This window comes from Enhydra lutris, unplaced genomic scaffold, assembly GCF_002288905.1.
Source record: "Enhydra lutris kenyoni isolate GAN:26980312 unplaced genomic scaffold, ASM228890v2 scaffoldscaffold12, whole genome shotgun sequence".
Lineage (NCBI taxonomy): Eukaryota > Metazoa > Chordata > Mammalia > Carnivora > Mustelidae > Enhydra > Enhydra lutris.
The window spans coordinates 76,099,566-76,127,489 of NW_019154096.1; the positions used below are offsets into that span (position 1 = coordinate 76,099,566).

General features: G+C 46.9%; 1 protein-coding gene across 2 annotated transcripts in view; it reads left to right on the plus strand.

The window, feature by feature from the left end:
• LOC111145075 (dedicator of cytokinesis 1) overlaps positions 1-27,924 on the plus strand; it is a 506,031-nt gene that overhangs the window by 407,578 nt on the left and 70,529 nt on the right. For both annotated transcript variants that reach the window (XM_022499695.1, XM_022499696.1), the window contains exons 31-33: positions 4,161-4,261; positions 13,394-13,452; positions 23,976-24,124. In XM_022499695.1, the coding sequence (XP_022355403.1) occupies positions 4,161-4,261; positions 13,394-13,452; positions 23,976-24,124 (309 nt within the window). The remainder of the gene's footprint in view (positions 1-4,160; positions 4,262-13,393; positions 13,453-23,975; positions 24,125-27,924) is intronic.

Genomic DNA, 27,924 nt, shown 5'->3' on the forward strand with positions numbered 1-27,924 from the left:
ATTTTCCCACATCCTAAAACACAGGTATATGCTCATTGCAAAATATTCATGCACTGCAAACCAGCACATCAGGTGAAATATGAAAGACCCCTCCTCACCCTTTTCCCCTCTGCGGAGTGACTTTTAACTAACTGTGGGCACTTCCTGATGCCTAGTTAAGCATTCATCCAGACCTGTGCGTGCTTTCTTTTGGCTTTTAACGCTAATCGGATTATATTCTGTACTTTTTTGCTCTGTTCCGTCACACTTAGCGATATATATGTACCAGTATTTGCGCAGGCCCTCCTGCATGAGGACCTCCACGCTGTTCCGGGTTGTCCCTGCTCCAGGCAATGCCTCTCTGTGCTGCATTGCTGTGAATGGGCTCCTGGAAGGGTAGCTGCTAGGCGGAGTGGTAAGAACGTGTACATGAATGGACGCTGATAAATTATCCTCTGTAGCAATTTACAATCCCATCAACCTTCTTTGAGAGCAGCCACTCTCTAAAACCATCTCCAGGACCAATTTCTTTAAAATTCTTGTTTCTTATTTTTGTTGGAATTTCTCTGATTGCTACTTCGGCTGAGAATACTTACTGTCTGTGTGATTTCTACTGTGAACCGACTGATCATTCCCCATACTCATTGTTTATTGTGCTATTTGTCATTCTTTTTTCTAAGTTGAAATTTGTAATATAGCCTAGTCATGGGTTTAGGCTTATCATATAGAAATTTTTAATTTTTCTGCAGTCGAATCTGTCATTTCTTTTAATGCCTCTTTGGTTTTATGTTTTGCTTGGCAAATCCTTCTTTGCCTCAGTATTATAAAGGTAACTATTTTTTTACATAGTTAGTATGTGCTAATACCTTTATAATTCTGCCTTTTTAAAAAAACTTCCTGATGATTAATTTACCTGGAATTTTTTTTGTTAGTGTTGGAGCTAAGAGTTTAAATTTCACTTTTTCCCATATCATTTCATGAATAGATTTAAAACGCCACCATAAAAACGGTGATTTAAAACGCCACCGTAAAAAACACAATTGCAAATGCGTGTGTGCCTGTGTGTGTGTGTGTGTGTGTGTGTGTGTGTGTGCGTGCGTGCAGGCATCCATTCAATTCCCTGCGTTATTACCTTCTGGTTTTATATACCCTGCTAGTAGAGCCAGGACTTCCCCATTACTTTGCCATTGCAAAACCGTCTTGGTTTCTCTTTTGTATTTCCTTTCCTTTCCTTTTTTTTTTTTTTTTTTTTTTTTTTAAGATTTTATTTGTTTATTTGACAGAGAGAGTGCACAAGCAGGGGGAGTGGCTGGCAGAGGCAGAGAGAGCAGCAGACTCCCCGGAGCCCAACATGGGGCTCGATCCCAGGACCCTGAGATCATGACCTGAGCTGAAGACAGACCCTTAACCAACTGAGCCACCCAGGCACCCCTTTTGTATTTCGTTTTTCCATACGAAATGCAAGATCAGCTTGTTAGCCTTACTTTTTCAAAACACTACATTTATTTATTGGGAAGCCATTGAGTTTATAAATAACTGGAGAGGAACTGTTACAGGATGAGGGGGAGTACTTTGCAGTATTTCTTTTTTCCCATCCCATACAGGAATATTTAGGTCGTCTTTTTGTGTCCTTCAGTAGGGTTTTCCCTTTTATCCGGATGAGCCTCACGCCGTACTCCCTGGGTAGATTGTCATGCATCGGAAGAGTAGCTGCTGTGAGTCTGGGCTCCTTTTCCCCAGCGTGTCCGTTACCGCTGCTGTCGTGCATGGTTTCCTGAGGAAGGTCCCGAGGCTGCTTCCCTCACGCGCACACACCTTAGTGGCCCTGTGTTCTTTGGGCCAACGTTAACACCTTGGCCGTTGGGGAGCGTGAAGCGTCGGGACTGCCCTTCCAGCCAGCAGCAGCCGCACCTGCCCACCCTCATGTGGAGGGCTTGGGTGTCATATGGCGGCAATGGCCTTCAGTGTGAGCTCTGGGGAGCTGATGCTCCGACGGGCTCCAACGGGCACGCTTCTATGTTCTTACATTGTTTTGTTCACCGCCCAGTTCTGTCTACTGACGCCTCCTTCTCCCTGAACTCATCAACCCTGAGGGCTGCCAGCCGCTTCCCTTTCGGTGTCCCTGTGCTCCAGCCCAGCCTGCCTCCCATTCCCGGCAATATAGCACAAAGGACCCTCATCCAATACCCCCCACTGTTAGAATGTGTATTTCCTACAAGCAGGAACTTTCTCCTGCATAACTACTGTAAAAAGACCCACACCAAGCTCACATTATTACTACCGTCCAGTGCTCAGACCCTGTTCAGGTTTGGACGCCCCAGTCCCAGCTTGGCATATCTCAAATCACACAGGGCGTGCTGTTTTTTGGCTTGTATTTTTATGTGATTTTTTTACGACCTTTTTTTTTTAAAGATTTTTAATTTTTTAAGAGAGAAAATGCACGAGCAGGGGAAGGGGAGAGGGAGAGAGAGAAAGAAGCAGACTCCCTGCTGAGCAGGAAGCCCCACAGGAGACTGTCCGTCATGTTTAACCCATGGCTTTGTGCGAGTCTCTGCACCGCATCCAGGATGCAGGGGCCCAGCCTTACTCGGATAATTCTGTAGCAATCAAACGAGCCGCTGTGCTGCTGAAGAAAGTGCCCCGTTCACAAAAAGTGTTAGGTAAATGGAAGACCACACATTCTTACAACTAGGCTCTAAAGTTCCCACTTACTTCACAGGTGACCAAAAATAGAGTCGCTACTGTTTGTTTTTACATAGCCTTTTACGACTGTCTCATATGATATAATAAATATTTTTCCTATTTGGTAAATGAGAAAACCCACACCCCCAGGTTTCTTCTAAAGATTGTGGAAGGCTTTCGAGCTTTGACGTGTGATGGGAGCTCTGTCCAGGCTCTTTCCCCCCTGGGAGCAGGTGGAAGCCCCCCCACCCCACACCAGACTGTCCTCTGGAACAAGCTCGGTGGGTGTAGGAATTATGTGTAAAGGCCAGGAGTATGTCCAAATCATCCCTGTTTGTGATCCAAGAATTCTTCCTGCGTCATGACGTTCTTGACCTGGTCTTAAGCACTGATACAACCAGGGCTATTAGTTCCATGACTTTAAGAATCTACACATGATGAAGCTATTAATTAATTTTAGCAAGGAGGGGCAGAGGGCTAAGGGGAGAATCTCAAGCAGACTCCCCGCGAACAGGGAGCCCGACGCAGGGCTCAATCTCAGTTCCCGGAGATCACGACCTGAGCCCTAACCAAGAGTTGGACGCTCAACTGACTGAGCCACCCAGGCGCCCCTTGATGACACTGTTAGGACAGCAAGTCTAGGTTACTGTGTTCAAGTAGACCGAGCTTCCACAGGTCAGAGCTTTATAACCAAATTATTTCAGGGGCGCCTGGGTGGCTCAGTGGGTTAAAGCCTCTGCCTTCGGCTCAGGTCATGAACCCAGGGTCCTGGGATCGAGCCCCACATCGGGCTCTCTGCTTGGCAGGGAGCCTGCTTCCCTTCCTGTCTCTCTGTCTGCCTCTCTGCCTGTTTGTGATTTCCTACTTGTGATCTCTGTCAAATAAATAAATAAAATATGTTTTTAAAAAATCATTTCATAGTAAATCATCTGTTAAGCCATGTATCATCTGTAAGTCTTTGAAATATAAAATGTTCAAAGTTTTTCCAACTCGCTTCCTTAGTTACCTAGTGTTTATGGACATTTTTGGTACCTGAAAAAGTCGTAAATTATAGAAATCTATATACTAGTAAGGAAGGGGCTCCATGATGCCCCGGTAACAGGAACCAACATTATCATGTCCTTACCGCTTGCACTGCAGCCCCCCATCCCGCCCCCGAAGCCTCTCCCCTGTTCACACCTGTGACCCTCTGGCAACCCCAGGAGATGGACACTGTGAGACTCCCCTTTTACCTCTCAGGAAACCAAGGCCCAAGGAGATTAGATTAGTTGCCCAAGGAGGTGGCAGAGCTAGGATTTGAGCACGCTCACTGTGACCTCGGTGCCCACACATGGCCATGAACCGCACCGTGGCTGGCTGGCTCACAACCTGCCTAGAGTGGGTGTGGATTTCTAAACATTTCAGAAGAGTGTACAGGAAGATGAGGAACGCCTCCGAGCGTTCTGAGATCCGGTAGTAAGCTGTCCGGCACTCAGCATCTCCACTTTTTTGGTTTTCAGCTTTGGAACAATTACTTCCACCTGGCTGTTGCTTTCCTCACTCAGGAGTCCTTGCAACTGGAGAATTTTTCAAGCGCGAAGAGAGCCAAAATCCTTAACAAGTAAGTCTTCGTCCAGCCCTGAAATCGCGGGCAGGAGCCTGCAAGTCTGTTAGCATCATTTCTGGGTCATGTCTAAACCAGCTGGGTGTGCAACTGGAGATGTAATCCTGGTGTCATGAAAGGTCAGCTCCAAATCCCGACTCTGGTGCTGCCTTTTCTAGCCCACGAATCGAGATCTAAAACTGCAGGGTTCATTCTGGTGAGTTCTAGTCATTGTCCTTCACCACCACTAGCACCACCCAGAACAGGAGTTTCAGGAGATAATCCCTTCTGCTCTGCACCGTCCTGATGTCTTTCCACATGTGCTTTTCTTTATCGTCTGCTGTGCAATGATCCTTCAAGAAAGGAAGCGTCTCTTGCAAGCGGTTGGCACAGTTGGGATTGTTGAAGAACTCCGTTAGAGTGAGAGCTGCCCAGGGTCTCCTTCTTTGAGAGAGGTTACCCAGGTCCTGCTCGAGGTGGGAGATCCAAAAGGCTAGACTAGCTCTTGGGTGATGCTAACCTCTCAGGAGCCCTGCGTCACTGCCTTGTTCCTTCAGTTCTGAGTCCTGCCTGGCTCCTGGCTCAGGACAAAGAAAAGAATCCTGCGTGCTTTCTTTCTGTCCTTGGGTGCCCCGGAGGGTCTCGCCACCTCTCTGCCTCAGTTTCCCTGACCTCTCTCTTCTGAGCACCCCTTTCATCAATACTTGACAGAGCTCTCTAGCTGCTCCCACATCTCCGTGTCACCAGACCCTGTGTGTCACCTCATAATTCCTCTGCCTTACCTTGACTTTTCTAAGACTTTGTCCCTCCCTGACATTGGGGACTCCGGAGGGAGTCTCAGAAGATGGCAAAAGCACAGCTCAGCGCCCCTCATGCTCTTTAAGCATATCTCTCACTTGCTGGCCTCACCAATAGCCCATCATCCCTTCAAAGTGAGAATTGTGTCAGCAAATATTTATCGAACTTGTACGCCAGGGACTTTCTAAGTGCTCCGAGTGCAGTTTCCATATATCATCATTAAAACCAGAACGGAAGTTGTTCATTGGATTCCCTTCTCATCTTTAACTTTCCAGAAAGGAAGGTGAAACATGTTTTGAACAAGTCACATGGCCGGTGCTACACGCCCAGTCATTCTAATCCAGGCAGTTCTGAACCAAGATGTTCACCCACCGGTGACTGCTGGCAAGGCAGACCATGTGGGGTCTGACTGCCAGCCCTGGCTCCGGAGACAGACGCCAGGTGGCACCTTCTGGGGACTGGCTCCGTCGGGGAGCTTCCACTTTGCCAAATTTACATCTTCTCAGGGCTCATGTGAAGTTAGGGATGGTGCCTGGTGGCTGTCTCTGTCCTTGTTTCGATGTGCTCATGGTGGAAATTTCCATAGTAGAGGCAGAGATAACTCGCACACTCTGAGCACCACACAGCTTACTCACAGCCAGCCCCGGGCACCTGGGACACCTTGTTACCCAGTCCCGCGGAAGGACAGCTAGGACGTGGCAGGTGGAGTTCGTACCTACGTTTGTGCGGGGGTCGCTGTGCAGTGAGGCTGGAATCCAGACCCAACTCCAGCCGGCAGCACAACCCATTCTCTGCCAAGCGCACAGCGTGGCCAACCCTTCAAGATGCCTGCAGGACAAGAGAATTTAAACCAGAAATCTGGGGGAAAAAAAAAACCACCAGAAATCTGTCTTAAAAGAGCTGGCATCTCCTGTGAGGTTTTTAGAGTAAAACCATTGATTCCGAGCTTTCTCCAGGCCAGGGCCGGGTGTCTCTGTGCTGGGCCTCCTTTTGGCCTGTGGATGTCAACAGCCTAAACTAAAGCCGCATCATACATACATTGGCCACACGGGGCCTCAACCGCCAGAGAAAACACTTGCTTCCCACATAGCTGTGTGCCTTCAAAGGGTTCAAAACCAAGGAAAATGAAACACGGCCAGCTGGCGTCTCCCTTCCAGAGATGCAGGGCTTCCAAATGGAGCTTTGAGTCTTCTCTTCCTCATAACCGTGGCAAGGAGAGACTGCAGATTTTCCCTTTGAAATTTTCTCATGGATTCCCCAAGGGGTAGTGGGGGAACCCAAGCCTTTTAGAAATTGTCTTTGCAAGACTCTGGCAGGACGGCCTTAGCCCCTTATGCACCCTGAGGGGCCCTCTCCCAGGGACCTAGGCTCGGTGTGTGGCCGTGATGGGCCACCAGGCAGAAGTGTTCTCTGTCGGAGACAAGCGCTTGTGGTCTGGGAGGCCGTGTGCCTCAGACGCGTGGCCGGTTCACCTGTGCTTGTTGTACTCATCATGCCTCTGTCTCTACCTTAAACACTTTATAATCAATGTGCTGCTTTAGTTCTAAATACCAAAATCTACATAAGACATATTTATAAGTCATCCTACCCACATGGTTAAATTTCCCCAGTGCCTAGAAAGGTTTTAATCTGCTTCAAGTGGTTCTAGTGAAAAGGGGTTGTGTGCCTGTCCCGTGCTCAGGGTCCTGGTGCTCGGGACGCCAAGGTGAGAAGTTCACAGTCTCGGGCAGGGGGGTGATCACGTGGAGTGTCAGTGCCCAGCGGGCGCCTTGGCAGCCTGCACATGGACGTTTGGGACTGGACGGGGGGTGCCCCAAGGCCTCTGGTGGGAGAGGCTTTCAGACTGGGTGGGGTAGGAGCAGGGAGGTTACCAGGTTGGCTGGCTGAGCCACTGGTCCACGGACAGCCAATCCTCAAAGGGGACATCAAGTCCCCAAGGCCATGGCCTGCTTCACGAGCAGAGAGATGCTCTAGATTGTTGAAGTGTGAGTGAGTGGCCAGACCCTGCTGGCTTGGGGCAGAGTGGGAGGCCCAGCGATCTGGGAATCGACCTCACGGGTCTCAGCAAAGGGTCTGGTGCTGACACAGGGCACACCCGGTAATTCACCTGGCTCTCTCTTTCTAGAGGGGAAGCCCGTGAGCTCTGAAGGTGGAGGGATGCCACACCCCTTCAGGAGCCTCTGGCTGCCTCCCTTTGGGCCAGTCTGCTGCTCTAGGGTTCCTGAAGTCAACTAAAGGCATCTCTGAGTGAGGGCTTCAGTGAGGAACTCCGCTCCCCTCACACCCTTCACACTCCTGCCTGCCCTTCTCTTCCTCTCTGCCAAGCCTACTGTCTGCTCCTGTCTGCCTGGCTGACAGCATGGGGCCCCAGACAATAAGAAATCCCAGGGTCAGAAGATCTGCCTGTTCATTCCCTCATGTGAAGCTCTCTGCCCCCTGATGACCTAGGTTGGGGAGATAATTAGGATATTCATTCCAGAGACATTCCCCAATGTGCATGGGAGTAGCATAAAATAATGGGCCAGACCATGCAGAGAACTGATTATATCAAACCCAAACTGAGTATAAGATTTTCCAATGAACCACAAAATAAATAACCACCAGGAATCAAAGTCTATAATAAGAAAATGCAACTGACTCAGCCTTCAGACACCCTTGATGCTAGTGACTCCCAGCAAAGGACAGAGGTGTCACAGGCATGCGAAAACTGACCATTATTTCTCCTCGCCCCATCCGCCACCCCCACCCCCACCCTCAGCCTTTGACATTACGGGGACTTAGGGAATATGATTCAGATAGAAAAAAGTTGGCTTTTCATCAGCAGCCAGCTTGACCACGCTAGTATGCAGGACATGTGTGTCCTCGTGTGGGACAATGTGACCCGTGACTGCAAACAGCCTTCTGTGTTCAGGACCAGACTTAGTTCTGGAAGAGAAAGGGGTTCAGGCACCGGGCATCCGACATATCTAAGCATAAAAGGCTCACTTAAAAATTTCAGCCCGAGAGTCAAGTTTGAAGGCCAACCCCAGGTCCATGCATTTGAACCTATGTGCAGAGAGCACCCTCCATGAAGACCCTCTCCTCGGTTGGTCTGCACGCCATATCTCATCTTTATTTACTTATTTATATGTGTTTATTCATGCAGGAGTCACACCCTCTGAGAGGACAGGTTTTGCGACCAGGTTGAAATTCCATATACACAAAGATCTCCATCTTTCTGAGCACGGGGTTCTGAGATGTTCGTGCATTAGGTCAAACTAAAGACATTGCTTTTAGGGAAACTCAAACAAAGCTGCAAAAAGCCCCACCTTGCAGTGTGGGCTGATCTGAAGCTGGGATTGGGGACCCCAGATTATAATAAGGAATGGTTTAGAAAGTAGAGTTTGTGTTTATGCTCATTGGTTAAGAGACTCCAATTATTCAAAAATAACTCCACTCTAAACCAGAATTAGCAGGGGGCCCAGGGAGACAGATTTAATGAACAGTGACCTGTGCTGAGTCCCTGGCCAAGGGAAGTGTCCCATGTGCTCCGTCCAACACTGTAAACCTTGGACGGCGCAGGGCACCATGGCACATCCAAGCCCTGTGTGTAATAAACTTCATTCCCTGGGTCACAGATGGGGTCCCACCTCCTCTCACCTCCCCCAGAGACTTGCCATGAAACCCAACACATCTCGCCTCACCCATCATGTCCCTCCAGCAACCTCTGCATCTGTCTGCCTTCCTCAGCCTCCACCCACTCCCCACACGGTCTTCCTCTTTCCTTTGTCTGCAGAACCCCATGGAGATTTTCCTCCTCCTTTCTGGTGTCTCTGTTCCCTTGTCAGGCTCATAGTCTTCCATCAGACCTTTAAGTGGGGGAGCCCCTCATGCCTTGGTCTTCGGTCTTCTCATTCCATCCTCCCTCCTTCAGATGGCGTGTTTCAGCTCTGCATCTCGACCCTTCCTTGGGCCATGATGGCAGCTTAATGGCTGTTTGCATTTGTTCCCTACAGTCATCTGCCCTCAAAGTTAACAGAGCCTGGACAGCTAAGACCTACGGAAATTTATTGTCTCCCAGGTCAGGAGGCCAGGAGTCCAGATCAAGCTGTGGGCAGAGGTGGTTCCTTCTGGAGTCTCAGAGAGAGAACGTGCTCGGTGCCTCTCACTGCTGGTGGTTGTCCCTAGGCCTTGGCACTCCTTGGCTCCAGCCGCTTCCCTCCACGCTTGACCTCCGTCTTCTCGTGGCCTTCCTCCCATGTCTCCAAGTATCCCTCCCCTTGTAAGGACGCCAGTCCTTGGACTTAACTCCCCTCTGACATCTGCAGTTCAGTATGATGTCAACTTAACCTGGCAACACTTGCAAAGTCCCTATTTCCAGATGAGGTCCCCTTCACAGGTCCCGGGGTTTTGGACTTGAACATGGTATTGTGGAGGACATAGTCCAACCCACAACAGTCATGCCCAACAGACTTTTTTTTTTTCAGTGAAATAAAATGTAAGAAAGCATCCGAATTTACTGAAGATAGTATGGTTAAGTGTTATTTCATAAAACAGTCGTACACAGATACTTATATGTGCACTGCTTAGTAAAGTAAAACCTATTTCTTATTTCAAAAATAGTTAGAAAATTAATCTTTAAAAAGCTGCCTCTGTGGCCTTTGGTCACACTGTATCCCCCTTGGTCTCTTAAAGGGAAGGAGCAGGCTCTCTGTCTTCTAGCCATACATCCTCCTTTGGTCCATATACTTACCTACCCACTCCCTGCCGCAGGGCCTTTGCACCTGCTGGTCCATCTGCCTGGAATGCTCTTCCTTCCCTTCTGCCTGGATTATGTCTTTCCTTCTTCATATCTGAGGGTCAGTTGTCCCAGAGAACTGCCATGGCAGTCTGGGCCCACTGTTACACTCTCACTCCTGTTTTTCCTAAAGGGCCATGATCACAGACTTCGAAGGACCACTGTATGTACATATGTGTGTGTTGACCTAGTGTGATTATTTGTTTAATGTCTCTGCTACCATGCTACTAGATCCCAAGGTCTGTGGACTTTGTTCTCCATGTTCTATTAATTTTCCCATAATAGCTCTGAGCCTGGCCTCTAGTGAGTATTCAGTAATCAGTGCATCAGTGAGTAATGTTCCCTGAATGAACCAATGTAAATGACCATTGTAACCATGAGGGTGTTCCTGTGATGAGGCCTTGTCTGGGCTTTTAAAGGAAGCAGCCTGCCTGGCTTGAGTGTTCTCTAGGACATACAAGGACGTCATCTCTCTCATTCTCAGAAACTCCTGGGAGATGAACATCATACATCATTATTCCAGTACTACAGATGATGAGACTGAGGGTCAGAGCAGCCAGGTCACTGGCCCAGAGTGCTTAGATTTAGGTGCAGGTCAAGCCTTATCCCCAGGCTTGGGCTATCTGTGGTGGACATGGGTTTTCTGCTTTTTGGGTTGAAGATTCATAAAACCGAGAGCTGAGATAAGGCCCCAGAGACCAGATTCATGCTATTTTAGCCCAGAGTTCCAGGGCTGGATGTGGACCACAGCTTTGGCTGTGGGAAGCTTGCCTCCTCAGTGGCCTCCTTGGCAGCCTTCAGGTGCGCTCTGACTTGTGTGTGTGGTGAGTGGAGCGAGATGGGACGCGCCAGGTGACTGCTTCCTGTTGCTGTAGCCTTGTGGGGTCAGGCGCGGTGGTTCAGCTCCGGGAATCTCTGCTTCCTCAGTGGAAAGAGGGCCACAGCAGCTTCTCTCTGCTCAGCTGGTAGTCTTGTTACCCAAGTCAGATGAGACCAGGGCCCTTTGAGAGATGTGACACAGCGCTGTGCCGTGCTGTCATGGAGGTCCGGACTTGCCAGGCCTCAAGATGCGTGCCATGGGGCTGAGCATGGACCTTGGGGTCTGAAGATCGGGTTCTCTTTCTTCTCTCCTTGCCTGTGACTCGGCCAAGTCCTTTGGCTTCTCCCTCTAGGACCGCTTCCATTCCCTCCTCAAATGTCAGTTGTCAGAGTTGAACTTGGCTGTGCTCTGTAAGGCTGCCACCAGCCCTGGGAGCCTGTGGCTGCGTAAAGAGCATGGGTCCCCACACTCTCCATCACTGCTGCTCTCTCCTCCCCAGGAGGAAGGTATGAACGGTTCGGGAGTCCCTCTTGAGGTCTGGTGGCAGCCGTAACCGGATTGGGGGATTACGCTGAGACGTGTATAGATTCATCAAAGCTGCCTTCTTATAAAAACTAAAGAAAAGATCAGTCTCTCTGCCAGAGAGTCAGCCCTGCCCCTCACCTTCCAGCGCCTTGTTCCCCTTGTTACCTTTGTTCTGGCTCTGAGCACCTTTGTCTTATTTGAGTATGAAAACGGCATTTTTAGCCCCTTGCTACAGCAGGCCTGGATCTAGCGAGAGCTGTGCTCTCAGATCTTTGTTGATCCCCCATCCCCCGTCCTCAAATATTGTGAGGACATGTCATTTTCCACATCCAGGACAGAATAGTGTCACTGGGAAATGTGCATTGGACATCCATGAGCATGTCCTCCTCTGCCAACCCCACAAGGACAGAGGGTGTCCAGGGAGAGGTAGGAGTGGTGAGGGTTCCCTCTCCACGTGGGCCTCCTGGTCTCCAGGTGTCCACCCCAGCTCTGGGGAAATGGCTCATCACTGCAGGACACCAGACATTGGGTCGATCCGGAATGATCCAAACCACCCAGCATTTTAGCCATCCTTCTTTTTTGTGAGAGAGATTATTCCAGAACCAGAAGGAATCACTCAGCCGTTGGAAGAGTATTTAAAGCTTGAGTCAGTCTGTGCAGGCCAGCTGCTGTGACCAGCTCACACCACCTCCATTGGCTGGGGGCGGGGGGAGGGGCGGTGCTCAGGCCAGCTCAGTAGGCTGGGATCTGAACACGTGCTGGCAGGCCCTGGGGGGTCGGGCCTGTGACCTGGAGCTCCCCTGGCTCACCACATGCCCACTCTTCCACGACGCGACTCGTCCACCAGCAAGGCGAGCACCAGCAAGGCGAGCACCAGCACTGGGTGTGAGCGTGGCTCTGTGCTGCACCGTGCTTCTCCCTGGTGGATGCCAGGAGCCTGCCGGCTGTATCCTCTCCCGGCCCGGGCTGCAGCGGCCGCTGGGGGCCCTCTGTCATTTATGCATGAGCCAGATGGGAATTGGGAAACTGGACCTCCAAGGCCAGGAAGTGTGTACAACTGAAGGGGGCTTCGATCATATGGGCCATGGGCCATGTGGGGTGCCAGTTAGACAATGGAGCCTGCTCTCCTGTCACCCCTTGGCTGGGTCCAGTAGCTTTGCTGACAGTGGACAGGCGTCTCCTCCCTGTGGCACTGGTGATGGGTGCATTCCCCAGATCCTCCCTCTCTCACCCACATTAGCACTCATCTCTGGTGGAGAACAGGAGGTCTGCAGACCTCTCCTGCCGAAAGTGACAGCTGGGTGCTTAGGGCCCTGGAGACTTCTCTACGGTGGCAGCCCTGGATGGCTGTTGGTTGACCAGGAGGCGTTTTGCCTCAAGACCCCAACCAGGTCATCTGTAAACACAGCTTCCCTTTCCATGTGAGCTGACGTGAGGACGAACAGAGCAGCTTGATGACCCAGCTGCTAAACTGTAATCCTGTACGATAATTGCGCAAATTATTATTTTTAATATAATCAGTTCCTTCCTTAGGCAATAAAGGAAAAAGTGAAATTGCTCACAAACTAATAAACGTTTATCTTCTGAAGCATCAAATTCTGTTTACTCACGAAATGCACACCTCCTCTGCTGACCCGGTGGGAGGAAAATTAACATTTATTTTCCCTGATAAACAAAAACAGGAATGTTTGTTGACATCTTTTGGTGCAGAGCCCTTCCTTACACTGAAAATGCTAAAGAAGGGTGGGAGGTGTTTGAAAGAGGCCTTCCCTGCTCTGATTGTCCACTCTGGGGCTTAATTTTAACATGTGAAAGCTGTTTTTGTGAGCAGGACTGGAGGATGTCATTTGGTGTCTGCAGGGTTTGGATGCTGAGAGCAGGCTCTGAAAACAAGCTTCCCCTCAGGCCAGGGACCCAGATCGTCCTCCTCTTGCCATTAGAGACTGAAGAAGGAAAATGCCTTCCTTACCCTCCACAGCTTCGCCCAAGTTCCCCGCGGGGTAGGGTAGGGGGGGAGTTACATAATCAGCGGTGGTGGGGTGATGGGTAGGTGAGACTCCCTTGGCTGGATTCTTCCTCCTTCATTTCCTTTTGGTGGCAAGAGAAGCTTTGATACTCTCTTTGTTTGTCTCCGTGCTGGAAGACTTTCGTTTCACTTAAAAATAATCTAAGTCTGATTTCCAAATGCTCAAAAGAGTGACTCAGCATTTCCCTTGTTCTCGGTTCCCAGGTATGGAGATATGAGGAGGCAGATCGGCTTCGAAATCAGAGACATGTGGTACAACCTCGGTGAGTAGCTGGGATTTCTGGGGAATCGTGGTGACTCTCCTGAAACTGTGGTGGGCAATGACATTGGCCCTGGCTGTCAGTGCCGGGGAGTCTTGAAAGTCTGGATTGCTTCTCTATCTCAGAGAGCGATTGCTACCTTTGCAGTGGTTGTTGTCGGTAAGTAAGAGGTAGGAAGAAACTCTGATAGGTGGGGCAAATGGAAAAATCAGTAAGAGTGCCCCTCTGTCAGGTGAACATGGCTCTGCCTTGAAATTTCTTGCTTCCGGGCCTCACTAACATTCACCCCGCTTTCCAGGCATCAGACCAGGTGACTGGGTGGCTCATTCCCACCGCACAAGGCCCACTGCTGACTGAATTCAGTTGACCACATTTTACCCTCAAACGGGTTTTTTTGGCCTGCTCGAAACCGGACACTGTATGTAGGTACACTGCCACCAGGTGGTGACAGTAGAACATGCTTGCACACTGGAAACACTAGGGGCTTCGTGTGCTAAGATGAGAAATTAATGTAGGTGTTTGTCAGTACAAACTTCCCTCTTACTACCGCTTTTGCTGCATCTCGGGCGTTTTGGTAGATTTTGTTTTCATTTTCATTGGTCTCAAGATATTTTCTGATTTCCCATTTGATGTCTTTGACCCATGGGTTATTCAGGAACAGGCTTTTTAATTTCCTCTGTTTGTGAATTTTCTAGTTTTTCTTTTGTTTTTGATTTCTGATTTCATTCCATTGTCGTTGGTATGACTTCAGTCTCCTTAAATTTGTTAAGAAATGTTTTATGACCTAAGATGTGACATATCTGAGGCACACTCCGTGTGCCCTTGAGAAAACCGTGATACTTTTGCTTCTGAGTGGAATGTTCTAGGTGTCTTGTTAGGTCCATTTGGTCTATAATGTTGCCTTGATCAGTAAATATAAACAACCTAACCTTACACCTCCAGGAACTATAAAAAGCACAAAACCTAAAGTCAGCAAAGGGAAGAAAATAATAAAGTTTAGAGCAGAAATAAATGAAATCGAGAATGAAAAAATCAATAGAAAATTCAACACAACTAGAGTTCGTTTTTTGAAAAGATAAAATTGACCAACCTTTAGCTAGATTAACTAAGAACAGAGGAGACATAAGTAAATAAAATCAGAAATGGAAGCAGAACCATTACAATTAATACCACAGAATAAAAAGGGTCAAAAGAGGCTACTATGAATGATTATACATCAGTCAACCTTGAGGAAATGGACAAATTCCTAGAAACATGCAGCCTACCAAGACTGGATTATGAAGAGACAGAAAATCTGAACAGACAGATGACATGTAATCAGCAATTAACTTACCAACAAAGAAAAGCCCAGGACCGGATAGCTTCAGTGATGAATTCTACCCAACATTTAAAGAACTAATGCCAGTCCTTCTCAGACTCTTTCAGAACATTGAAGAGAAGGGAACACTTCCCAACGCATTTTGTGAGGCAAGCTTTACTCTGATAATGAAGCCAGATAAAGACACTACAAGAAAAGAAAACTATAGGCCACTGTCTGTCATGAACATAGATGTAAAAATCCACCAGAAAATATTAGTAAACTAAATTCTGCAGCACATCAATGAGATCATACCCCATGATCAAGTGGGATTTCTCCTTGGGATACAAGGATGGTTCTGCATACACATGCTAACAAAAGTGATGCACTGCATTTACAGATTGGAGTATAAAAGTCTTATGATTATTTCAATAGACACAGAAAAAGCATTTGATGAAATTTAATACCCTTTCATGTTAGAAACTCAACAAACTGGGTGTGGAAGTAATGTACCTTAACATGACAAAGGCCACATAGGACAACCCCACACCTAAGATACTCAGGAGTGAAGAACTGAAAGCTTTTCCTGTAAGATCTGGAACACAAGGGGGCCCAGTCCCTTGTTCCTATTCAGCATAGTACTGGAAGTCCCAGCCAAAGCTATTAGGCAAGAAAAAGCAATAAAATCCATTGAGATCACAAAGGAAGAAGTGAAATTATCTGTTTATAGGAGGCATAATCGTTTATATAGAAAACTCTAAAGACTCCATCAAAAATGCTATTAGAACGAACAGATTAAGAAAACTTGCAGGATACAAAATGAACATAGGAAAACCAGTTGCATTTCTATGTACTAACAACTATCTGGAAAGCAAATTAAGAAAATAATCCCATTTCCAGTAGCGTCAAAATGAACAAAATACTAAAAGTAAACTTAAAACAAGGAGGTGAAAGACCTGAACAGTGAAAGGTATAAAAAGTCAATGACAGAAATGAAGGAAGAAACAAATAAATATAAAGACACCTCATCTTTGTAGATTGGAAGACTTGATAGTGTTAAAATGTCCATATTACCCCAAGCAGTCTGTAGGCTCAATGCTATCTCCATCAAAATTCCAATGGCGTTTTTCACAGACATTAAAAAATAAGATTCTTAAACTCATATGGAACCACAAAAGACCCTGAGTCACCAAAGCAGTCCTGACAAAGAACAAAAGTGGAGCCATCATACCTCCTGACTTCAGAATATGTGACAAAGCTGCAGGAATCAGAATACTCTAGTACTGCCATATAGGCAGACACAGAGACCAACAGGACAGGAAAGAGAGCCCAGACCTAAACCCGCACGTACGCAGTCCCCTGACGTTAGACAAGAGACCTGAGAATACACAATGGGGAAAGGGTCACCACTTTGATAAATGGTGTTGGGAAAACTGGGTGTCCACATGCAAAGGGAAGAAGCTGGACCGTTGTCTAACATCATACCCCAAAACCAACTCATAGTGGACTAAAAACTTAAACACAAGACCCCAAACCTTAACACTCTAAAATAAACCATAGGAGAAAAGCTTCTTGATACTGGTCTTGGCGATGATTTCTCGGAAATGACAGCAAAAGCAAAAATAGACAAGTAGGACTATGTCAAACTCAGAAGCTCCTGCACAGTAAAGGCAGCAATCAGCAAAATGAAAGACACTCTGTGGAATGAGAGAGAACAGTTGCAAGCCATAGATCTGCTAAAGGGTTAGTTTCCAAAATGTATTGGGAAATCTTATAACTCAATAGCAAAAAAACCCCACCAATTTAAAAACGGACCAAGGACTTGAATTGACATTTCTCCAAGGAAAAATGCAAATGACCAGTAGGTTTCTGAAAAGGTACACAGCATCACTGACCATCAAGGAAATGCAAATCAAAACCCCAGTGAGATGTCCCCTCACACCTGTTAGGATGGCTATTATGAAAAAAGCCGAAGATAACAAGTATCAGCCAGGATTTACAGAGGTTTGAACACTTGCACAGGGTTGGTGGGAATGTGGCAAACAGCATGGAGGTTTCTCAAAAAGTTAAAAATAGAACTACCATATGATCCAGCCGTCTCCCTTCTGGGGGTACATCCAAATGGATTGAAATCAGGATCTTGATGAGGTATTTGCACACCCGTGTTCATGGCAGCATTATTCATAATAGCCGAGAAATGGAAATAACCTAAGTGCCCAGCAATGGCTGAATGGATAAAGAAAATGTGGCATGTGCACCTTCAATGGAATTTTATTCAGCTTTATTTTTTTAGTAAAAATGAAATCTTGCCAAATGCAAAACCATTCCACTTGTATGAGTTTCTGAAGAGTTATACTCTCGGAAGCCGTGAGTAGAATGATGGTGGCCAGAGGCAGGGCTGAGGGGAGCAGGAGGGAATGGGGAGGTTTTGGTCAAAAGGTACAAACTTTCAGTTATGCAAGATGAAAAAGTTCTAGAGATCTGCTCTACAACATAACACCCAAAGTTAACAATACTGTGTCCTGCATTCAAAAATTTGTTAAGCGGGTAGATCTCATCTTAAGTGTTCTTGTGAGGGTAAACGATAAAAAGAAAAAAGAATATAATAAAACAGTTTTAAAAGATTTTTTTAATTTACTCATTTGAGAGGGAAAGAGTGAGCGAGAGCATGAATAGGGTGGGGGGTGTCAGAGAGAGAGGGAGAAAGATACTCCCCGCTGAGCAGGGAGCCTGATGTGGGGCTCGATCCCAGGACCCCAGGATCATGACCTGAGCTAAAGGCAGATGCTTAACCAACTGACCCACGGAGGAGCCCCAGTAAAATTTTATTAATGAAAATAACATGGGATTCGCTGTTAAAATGTTAGTCACTATGCCATGTAATTCTGTTAGGCAAGCTCCTTAAAGGAATAAAGAACTGGTAATTGGGCGTTCTATCACCATCTTGAATGGGTCCTCGATGGACCCGCCTCTCTCCTAGATGAAAATTCTAGGAGTTTCTAGTTTGGATCATATGGTAGTTCTGTTTCCAGTTGCTGGGAGATGAAACTCTTCCCAGCACCTGTTCTCCCCTGTCAGCTCGCTTGGTGCCGAGGCATCCAGGTGCCTTTCTTCAGCCTGAGGGAGGGTCCTGTAGAGGGTCCTGTCACTTCCGTGGCATTTCCCCTATGAAATGTTCGTTTTGCTTACTTTGGCCCATGAAGCCCGAAATGGCTACAGAGGGCCTCCCCTCCCCACTCTCCCCAGTGACTCTGTTCTCCTCTCCAAGGAGGCAGGTGTCTGTCCACCTCTCCCTCTAGTTTCCCCACAGCACCCGGGTTAAATTTGTTCCCCCAAGACTGGAGCAACTCAGTTGTGTCCCACGTTGCTCCGTTCTTGAATAGACTCCTGCTGTCTGTGCCGTGGCTAGAGACCTTAGCCAGAAAGATCCTCTGACGTATCTCTGTTCCTTGGGAAGAATGCAGCAGGATGATGAACATGGAACATGGTTTTTTCCCTGAAGGTGGGAACCTGGACTCCATCGCTCTCCCGAGGTCCCTCCGAGCAGATGGGGTCGGGGTTTGGGGACCTCGCCTGTAGTCCAGCTTTGCAGTCAGCAAGTTCATGGCCCCTTGTTTTCAGCCTGAGCCAGATTTCCTCACAGGGGGTTGCTGGCTCATCCTTCTTGAGTCCCTGGATGTCAGCAAACATGTGTAAAAGCAGGCCCTATCACTTCTGTAGGAAAAGTTAGAATTTCCAAATATCCTTTGTCCACCTGTTTATTTGAAGGATGGAGTCTTTTTCAAATGGGTGTTACACAAAAAATAAATGCAAAAGGCCTTGGGGAAAAAGCTATAAGATATTCTATGGATAATGCTAATAACATAGAAATTAAGAAGTCTGGTTTAAGGTGAGGCTGCAGCTGGGTTTTCAGTGATCAGATTCCAGCACAAAAGCTCCCAGGAGCTGATGATGAGCCGGTCGGAATGGTTCCATCTGCTCACGCCATGAGGAGCCTGCAGCTGGCATGCTGTTCGGGGCTCAGGCACTTGAGCACCCCTTAAGGAAACTCTTTGCTGGATCATTGGAAGGGACTTTCCTGCAGCAGCTTAAATGCCCAGAATCTGAGTTACAGCTCCAGGCTGTCAAAGGGCTTCCTGCATCTCCAAAACTGTGCCTTCCCAGTCCTTGTCCTGTCCTTGATCTTCCTGCCAACCCCCCCACCCATCACCCCACCCCTCTTCCCCGGGAAGAGAGGTGGAGCCCTGGCTCCAAGTGAAGACTTGAATCCTACCAGAGATTTCTTCCTACCTTGCCTCTGCCTGGCCGTGTGGCCTCCCCCATGACCCAGTCTTTCTGGGCTTCCATCTGTTTTCCGGGATGTAAGATAGAGAGGTTGAACCGAAGTTTTCAAGAGCCTTCCAATCCTGACGCTCCATAATTCTTTAGATATGTATGATGATCTCAGTAATGAAATGCCAAGGCTTCTAGAACAGGGAGGAGGGCCATTCATGATTCATTTTAATTGATCATGTTCTGACAGATGCATTTGTCATTTGCCCTGGGAGGCCAGACCCTGCAGAACTCATGCCAGCAAGGGACCAAATGCAGCCCCAATAGAGAGCACAGAACAAGGGACGTTTAGAGAGTGGCAAAGAGGGAATTGCTGTCTGCTGGCCGAGAGGGAATCCAGGGCTCTCCTAGCTGCCAGCATCCACCCGGCAGGTGCTATGGGCTCTACCTGCCTCCCCACCCCTGCATGAGAGCCTCCAGGCTGTCTCTCAACACACTCGCCCTTCCCAAGAGAGGGGCATCACCCTCTTGTGAATTGTTCAGTTTCATTTCCCAAGTACACACTGTAAGTTGTGTGTTTACCCCCAAAAGAGAATTTTAGGTACAGTTTCCAATTCTGGTTTCAGTACTTAACTGAAATGGCTTGATACCTGGTGCATCATTTAGGATAACTATAGAGACATCCACCCAGACAGGTGAAGTGTCTGCCTTCAGCTCAGGTCATGATCCCAGAGTCCTGGGATTGAGTCCCACATCCAGCTTCCTGCTCAGCAGGGAGTCTGCTTTCCCTCTGCCCCTCCCCCTGCTCGTACGCATGCATTCTCTCTCTCTCTTTTTCTCTCAAACAAAAACAAATTAAAAAATCTTAAAAAAAAAAAAAAAAGAAAGAAAAAGGAAAAAAAATAAGTAAACTGCTTTTTTCTTACTTGATAAATAGTTTTTACCCCAACTCCACCCACCCTGGCCCCTTAGTGCTCGCCAGGACCGTCCCTTCTGTGAGGGTCACCGAAGGGTCACTGCCTGGCATGGAAGGCTCCAGAACTCAGCTCAAGCCATGACTGGCCTGACTGATGGACACGCCTGCCTTTCTGGCTTTTCTTTCTTCCTATAAAAATTATGTTCCTAGTCATCTCTCTAGTCCCTGAGACTGGCCACCATTTGCAACTGGCCCCATCTCCATGGTTGTTGTGAAGGAAGGTACAAAGGGCCCGGGGTAGTGTGAGCTGCTTTGTGACGCCACTTTCAGGCTCTGGGAAAGGTTCGACCTTCTGAGGACGCCCCCTTAGGTGGAAATCGGGTCTTTAAAGCTGTTTTGGAGCACTTGGTTCCCTTGACATTATCTGTCATTATGGTCCAAATAGGCTGAGTCAAGCAGGAGATCGTTTGATTTGCAAGGTAAAGGATGCAGTTAGGAGAGCAGATGTCCCATTGCACCCTGGCAGTGGCTGATTTGAATGCAGTGATGAAAGCGGAAGATCTGTGTTCTGCCGCTTTTCAGCCAGGAACCTTGACTCTGGCCTGAGAGGCTGCCAAAAGGTCAAATGTACCATGACCTTGGTCAGTGAAGGGTAGGAATCTGGTAACAGCAAGAAGTAACCACCAACCAACATGATTGGGTTCCTTGCTTGTAAGATAATTGCATTATTTTTGGAAAATTAAAAACATAATAAAAAGTATCAGTTGCCCAAAGGATCTGCCCCAAGCAGCCTATCAGAAGAGCTAAGAATGGTTCCATGGGTTCACGTCGGGCTGCCTGGCTCTTTCCTACTGCGAACTCAGGTGTTGGAGCCTGCCCCGAGTGTCACTGCCAAGGCCCCACTCTAGAAGTTTATGACAGCGCATCTCAGTTCCCCAGAATGTACACAACCTATTTTCTACACAGCCTTTTTTTCTAATGGGCTCAGGTTTGGGAACATATTGGCAGCTCGATCTAGCCAGCTCTGCCAACAAAATAAAAATGGAAGTCAGGTATATTTATCATCTTAAAATTAGTCACCTATCACACGATGGGGCCTTGAGCCTTTCAAAAGGTCACCAATAACAGAAGCAAAATGAGGGAGTCACCAAAGTAGTGTCAGTAAAGGTTTATTGTGCACACACCAAGGAGACAATTAGCAGGCCGAGAGTACTCAAACCAGTACGTGGGGGAGGCTCAGAGGTATGTTAGGAAGCAGCTTCTGTCGTGAGAAAGCACAGACTATTTATTGGTTATAATATTAGTGATCAGTTATAATTTTAGAATTCTCTTAAATGAGGGGGAATTGGTTCGTGGTTATCTCATGTCAGTCATTGGAAAATGTTTTGTTTGTGTTTGTGTTTGTGTATGTCTATGCTTATGATTTCCATAGGCAGAAGCACGAAACGCCTCAGGTCAAGTTAGCCTTGCAAAATCAGCTAAATGAAGCTTTGCTTGTAGGACTGAACTGGTTTTGTCCGCTCAGAGAATCTTCGACGCTGGTCTCCACTTGTTTTTGATTTTAACAAGCCAAATGCTCCACGACACTGTTTCTTCCCTGAGTCCTTGCAATCATATGTGTGGTATATTGGGATGAACGTCTCGGATCTCCCCTCCGAGCAGAGCTTCAGAGCAAGGACTGCAAACACGGCGTTGCCCTGTGGGACAGAGCGGGTGTTTCTCCCCTCCCAAACCTGTCACATTTTGAGTCTGAAAGGAGAAATCAAAAGTACACTCTCTCCCAGAGAAAGGAGGGGGAGGGAGGGATGTGCCTCTTTCCCGAGCTTTTCAGTTATTTATCAAAGCTGCTCCGGGAAGCAGCCGCTGGAGCACCTGCTCTCCCCTCGGCCCACGCAGCCTCCACTTCCGTTTTGTTTATTACACGCGGCGGGCCAGCCAGCGGGGCGGGTGCTCCCAGAGCCAGCGTGCCTGCGGCAAGATCCTGATTGACCGGGTTTGTCTGGGATGGTCTTCATCTGGGGGGTCCCTTCGTGGTTGATGCTGGGGACTAGACAAATTATGTGCTTTCCGTAAAGCCTGCATCGATGGTCCTCAGTTTGCCTGGGTAGTGGACATTTTTGCTCAGTCTACCTGTGTGTACCTGGAGATTTTCCTGGGGTAAGACTGGGTTTAATGTCCCGGATTTTTGGACCCTCGTGATTGCAGAGATCATCTCTCACCCAGGGAGAGGCTACTGATGGGTGAGACCTTCCCTCCCCAGAGAGAGCATGGCCCGGTGTCCAGACGGAATGGGACGGCTCCATGTTTTGTAACTAGAAGAAAGACGCTCGGTGGGTTTTAAAGAATCTGGGAGTTTTAACTAGGGGATTGGCAAGGTGACCCGAGGTAAAGCGTTCTTATGGTGATCTGATAATTACCTTGTTCTTCCTTTGTCTCAAAGGGGGAAAAAAAAGTGAATCCTCTTTTTCTTGAAGTCTACACTGCAAGAGTCACCTTGATCCTCATTGATTTCAAACCTGAGTTCATCATTAAATTTGAGCAAGATATGCTCCAGGGGAAATCCATAATGCAAATCCAAAAAAAAAAAAAAAAAGGGAAAAAGGATAAACAAGAAAGTAAAGATGATTCCTGGAGAACACCCAAGCCTTGCTCACCGTGAGGACCATTTGTTCGCAGAGGTTAAATCCCCGGGGTTATCACTATAGGTAGAGCTCAGCACTGGCCCCTGGCCGGGTTCCCGTACTGAAGGGCAGGAAGGTCAATAATTGAAAATTAGAAAACCGTCATTCTTATAACCTATTTTTCCAATCCTTGCATCTACGACCACTTGCTCCTGCCATTTCTAAATGTCGCTGCCAGCTCGGAACGGTAAAAGCTGTCAGCGACAGACCGAGCACTCCATGACACTCAAATTGTATTGATGAACGACTCGGTGTCACTATCATGTTTTCTGAAACATCGGCTCTGACATCTTTTAGGCATAGTACAAGACAAGTGTCACCTGAGAGACTGAGTATAATAGCATTTTTAAGAGAATGCTTTGCCACAGTTACATGCCTATCAGAGACATTAAGCATTTGGGGAAGTGATGAGAATCCCGTTTTTATAGCCTTAGTCCAAATACCACATATTTAGTAAAAGTTGAAAATAAGATTTTCATTTTATTCAGATTCCTTATTGGAGGTTACATTCTGTATATGTGTCCACTTAATGTAAATTTTAGAAATCTATTAATTTAGGTTTATTAGGAGGGTTATGAACTTTGTTAAGTATGGCTATTTTTAATAGCCAGATTTATTTTATGGCTCTCTTTACAGGAGTCCTTATTAGCTGAGTAACTTAAAAAAAAAACTAAACTAAATTCTGTAGAGGATCCATTCTCTTTTCTGATTGTGCAGAAAGATGAATAAGATAGATTAACTCTGGATAAGTTGCGAGTGTTAATAACAAAATGGCACCGCTGAGATCCCAGGTATGCTGTCTCCCAGCCCTGCTATAGAGCCCTGCTCATGTCCTTGATTTTTGTGATAAAGTTGTCTGATTGTGAAATAGCATTTATCTTATGTAACACGTAAGTCATAACTACAGATCTTACACTGGATGGATATTTTAATACCTTCCCTTACAACATTTCAAATACAGTCCACTTGTTTTTTCTATTTTAAGATTTTATTTGTTTATTTGAGAGAGAAAAAGAGACAGAGAAAGTGAGTGGGGGAGGAGTAGGGGAAGAAGGACAAGCAGACTCCATGCTGAGTACAGAGCCTGATGTGGGACTCAGTCCCAGGACCCTGAGATCACGACCTGAGCTGAAATCAAGAGTCGGATACCTAACTGACTGAGCCACCAAGGAGCCCCTACTGTCCACTTCATATGCTAAAAGCTGAACACATTGAAAATTCTTCTGGATGAGAAATGGTTGCATGTTCCAATATCTCAGCTTTCTAAGTTAAACTGATCTGTGTTCAGTTTGGTCCATCAAAGCTCATTTAAAATCCTTTAAAAAGAAAAAATTCTGAATAATGCCTTTCTGTATTTAAGGTCAACACAAGATAAAGTTCATTCCAGAAATGGTCGGCCCGATATTAGAAATGACGCTAATTCCTGAGACAGAACTGCGCAAAGCCACCATCCCTATCTTCTTCGATATGATGCAGTGTGAATTCCATTCGACGCGAAGCTTCCAGATGGTAAGGGCATAGTAGGTGTGCGGTAAGTGACTTGGGGAGAAGTCACACAAGGCTGAAAACCTTGAAAAAGGCTTTTTAAGTGGCTCTGGAGGTAAAGATGTTGAACACGAAAGCCTAATTCCCTACAGTTTAAAAGAGAAAAACCCTAGGCCTTCCCTTTTTGAAGAAGCCTATCATCCTTTGTCCTCATCTTTAGGGAGAAATATTTCCAATTATTATTAGCTTTTACTTATTTTAACTAGATTTACTACACATTCAACCCTGGATAAAAGTCTCTTTCCCCTTGGTATGTACCCTCCGAATGTTTAACCAGACGTTCCCACACTCTGTCAGACTGGCTGCTTTTTGCCAACGTGTGTTATTTTCAAGTCAAAAAAGTCTTTGCTTTTCCTCTCTCACCTGGGTCTTGGTCTTTACCTGTGCAGCGGAACTGATAAGAGCTCCTCGAAGAAAGTCCGTGTGACGTGCTCAGAACATATGGTATCAATAGGAAAGACAAAATCTGAATATTTATGTTGGAAGATTAAATAAATCTTCCCTGGATTCCACGAAGAGAAGTATGTGTTTACATATTCGCTGTCGGGTAACACACTGACATGCACAAGAAGAGCCAAGTGGTAGTGGGTCCTCCATACTGAAAGCAACCTTTGCTTAAATATTATAATAATTCAAGTACGTGAGTATCCATTTCACATGGATTTTTGAGAAATTTTAAGGAAAAAACTCCTATATTGGAAGGAAACCAAAACTGCACCAGAATAGCATGATCGTAGTGGGATCTCTTATTTAAAGAGTAGATGTTCCTTCTCCCCTTTATACTGTTTAGTTCTTCGATTGTGCATGGTTTATAGATTTCCACTGGCCGGTCCTCGTTATTATGGCACGAAGGTGGTAGCCAGGAAGAATAATTTTGGTATTTTCTAGAGCCAGAAACAGATACAAAGCTAAAAGAACCTCTGCTCTGTGAGGAACAGTTGGGTTTGCCCACACCGAGGTCGGGAGACCATGACTCCCGGGACCACCTGGATCTCCGGCAGATGACCAAACATCCTTGCTCTTCGATTCAGGCCGTAATGTTGGTACAGAATGGAACCAACTCCAAAGGGATGTTGTGTAAAAAGGGAATAAAACAGACCCGTGAAAACCACCTGCCCACCTGCCCACCTCCTTCCCTCCCTCCCTCCCTTCCTTTGCTTCTCACCCCCTTTCTTTGTTTCTCTCTCTCTTTATTTGCATAAGGGAAGAGGGCTTCTTTGCACTTATTTATCTATAAAATTAAAGAGATTGTTTTAAAAGAACAGCTATTTTTATTCCTCTGGTTTGCAGTCAGTCTTTGTACACATGTAATGTAATGTTGTAAACATTGTCCAAATTTTGGGGGTTCTCTTTGTTTGGCAATCTATCACAGACATCTTTCTTGATTACAACGTGGTAACCATGATTTTTATGATGGCATAACATTTCATAAAATGAAATGGGTAATCTTCTCGTACCCATCCCTTTCGCTGAGCATTTAGGTGGCTTGCACATTCTCACTACTGTGAGTAAATGTGCAGTGAACACATGCATGCATATAGCTTGACTTTCTTTGGAAAGTTTTCCTCGTATGCATTCTCAGAAATGGAGTTGCCAATTCAAAATATTTTTGTAAGTTTTGACATTGCCAGTTTTTTTGTGGGCATTGTTGCCGTAAGATTTGACCCATCTCCACTGCCACTGGCACTAAGTCATGGTCCAGCTCATTGCCAACCTACCAGAACTAGGATTTGGAGTTTAAAATGCCTTTTCCTAGGCTGAAAATACATCTGACTTTTTGAATTTTACATGAATTAAGCCCCAAAGAAGGACCTTATGAAAAAATGCTATTAAAGAATCAGGGGCACCTGGGTGGCTCAGTGGGTTAATGCCTCTGCCTTCGGCTCAAGTCATGATCCCAGGGTCCTGGGATCGAGCCCCGAGTCGGGCTCTCTGCTCAGTGGGGAGCCTGCTTCCTCCTCTCTCTCTGCGTGCCTCTCTGCCTACTTGTGATCTCTGTCTGTCAAATAAATAAATAAAATCTTTAAAAAAAAAAATGCTATTAAAGAATCAGGTAGGAGCGCCCAGACGGCTCAGTCTGTTAAGCATCCAACTCTGGATTTCCGCTCAGGTCATGCTGTCAGGGTTGTGAAACTGAGCCCTGAGCTGGGCTCCACACTGAGTGAGGAGTCTGCCAAGGAGTCTCTCCCTCTCCCTGTCTCTCTGCCCCCTTCCCCTAGCCCCTACCTGTGCTTGTACGCCCACGCTCTCTCGCGCTCTCACTCTCTCTCAAATAAATAAATAAATCTTTTTTTAAAAAAGAATCAGATAAAGGAGAAAACTGTGTTTATATGGTAAGTGTTATGAGCCCCGAAAACTAAGATCAAAGGCCTTTAAAACACTGTGTCATTTGTAATTCTTCGAAGCCAACTTTGGAGTCAAACTAAGGTCAAGAGCAGTTGGAACAAGGACGAGGGTGTGAATGAGAATTTGGCTTCTGAGTTGTTCCTCTTCTTCCTTCCATTCTTGTGGTTCTTATTGCTGCAGCTTTAAAACATCTTACACAGTTGCCTGTGGCAGTGCTTCATTTTCTCCAGCTCACAGGGTCTCTGGCTCCTCCCTAGAGGGCAGGAAGTTGATGAAGGAGAGTCATGGTGTTTCTACCTCCGTTCTCAACACTGCCCCCAGTGGTGAGTTCAAAAACGGTCTCATATCAGGAGACCTCTTTCCAGAAAACCCAACCGTGTGATACCAAGAAGTAGTTCTGCACATTTAATTCTATTCCGCAAACAGTTTCACGTGCCTAAAACATGTCCCGCTAGGATATATGTGAATAAAAGCATCAACCTGAAGACATAGGTCCCCAGATCCTGCCGTCAGGCTGAGGGTGGTCTGCTGCTTGGATTTGTTTGGTCAGTAATCGTTGTGCGCTCGCCTGCATTTTCATCTACTTGGACGCTCAAAGACAAAGGGTAGGACACGCCGACGTTTTTTTTATTTTGCTTTGTTTTTTTAAGATTTTACTTATTTGTTTTATTCATGAGCACAGAGGGAGAGAGAGAGAGAGGAAGAGGCAGAGGGAGAAGCAGACTCCCTGCTGAGCAGAGAGCATGATGCTGGGCTCGATCCCAGGACCTGGGATCATGACCTGAGCCGAAGGCAGACGCTTAACCCACTGAGCCACCCAGGCGCCCCAAGGCCAAAGGTTTTTAAAGGCAGAAAAACTAAAACTTGTGAGAGGAAAAAATAAATAAATAAAATCTCTCTGCTCTATGAATCCCGTCTTAGGAATTGGGAAAAAGATCAGTCTCCTTTTCTCTTGTGATACCTCCATTTATTTTTTCTCTTGATCTCTCTCAGCCTCCCAGGCCCAATGTCACACACAGTATCATCCTTCCTAGACATGCTGCTCCCCTATCATCCCCATTTTTGCCAGGCTTCTTGTCATTTGGTTTGATGGGTAGGTTACAGTTGTCTTGTCTTTGTTTGGTCTTCTGGCCTCCGGGGTCGGTTGTGGTGACTCGTCCGTCCTTCCTCTGTCTCATCTCCAGCACAGCAGCAGCTTCTCTTGGGCCCTCGCCCAGGCCTCTCCTGGACCCCAGCATCTGTCTCTTGACTTCTTCTATCTTGTCTAACTCTTTCCCAATCTCAGGTCAGCCCTCATCTCCTAGGGGCTCCTCCTCTTCCTGAGGCACGAGGTGTGCCCTCTGTCCTTGGTGGGGGTGTCGGGCTCTTGCGGTGAGGGGGCACACGCACAGAACAGTGGAGTACAGGCAGCCCCGCCT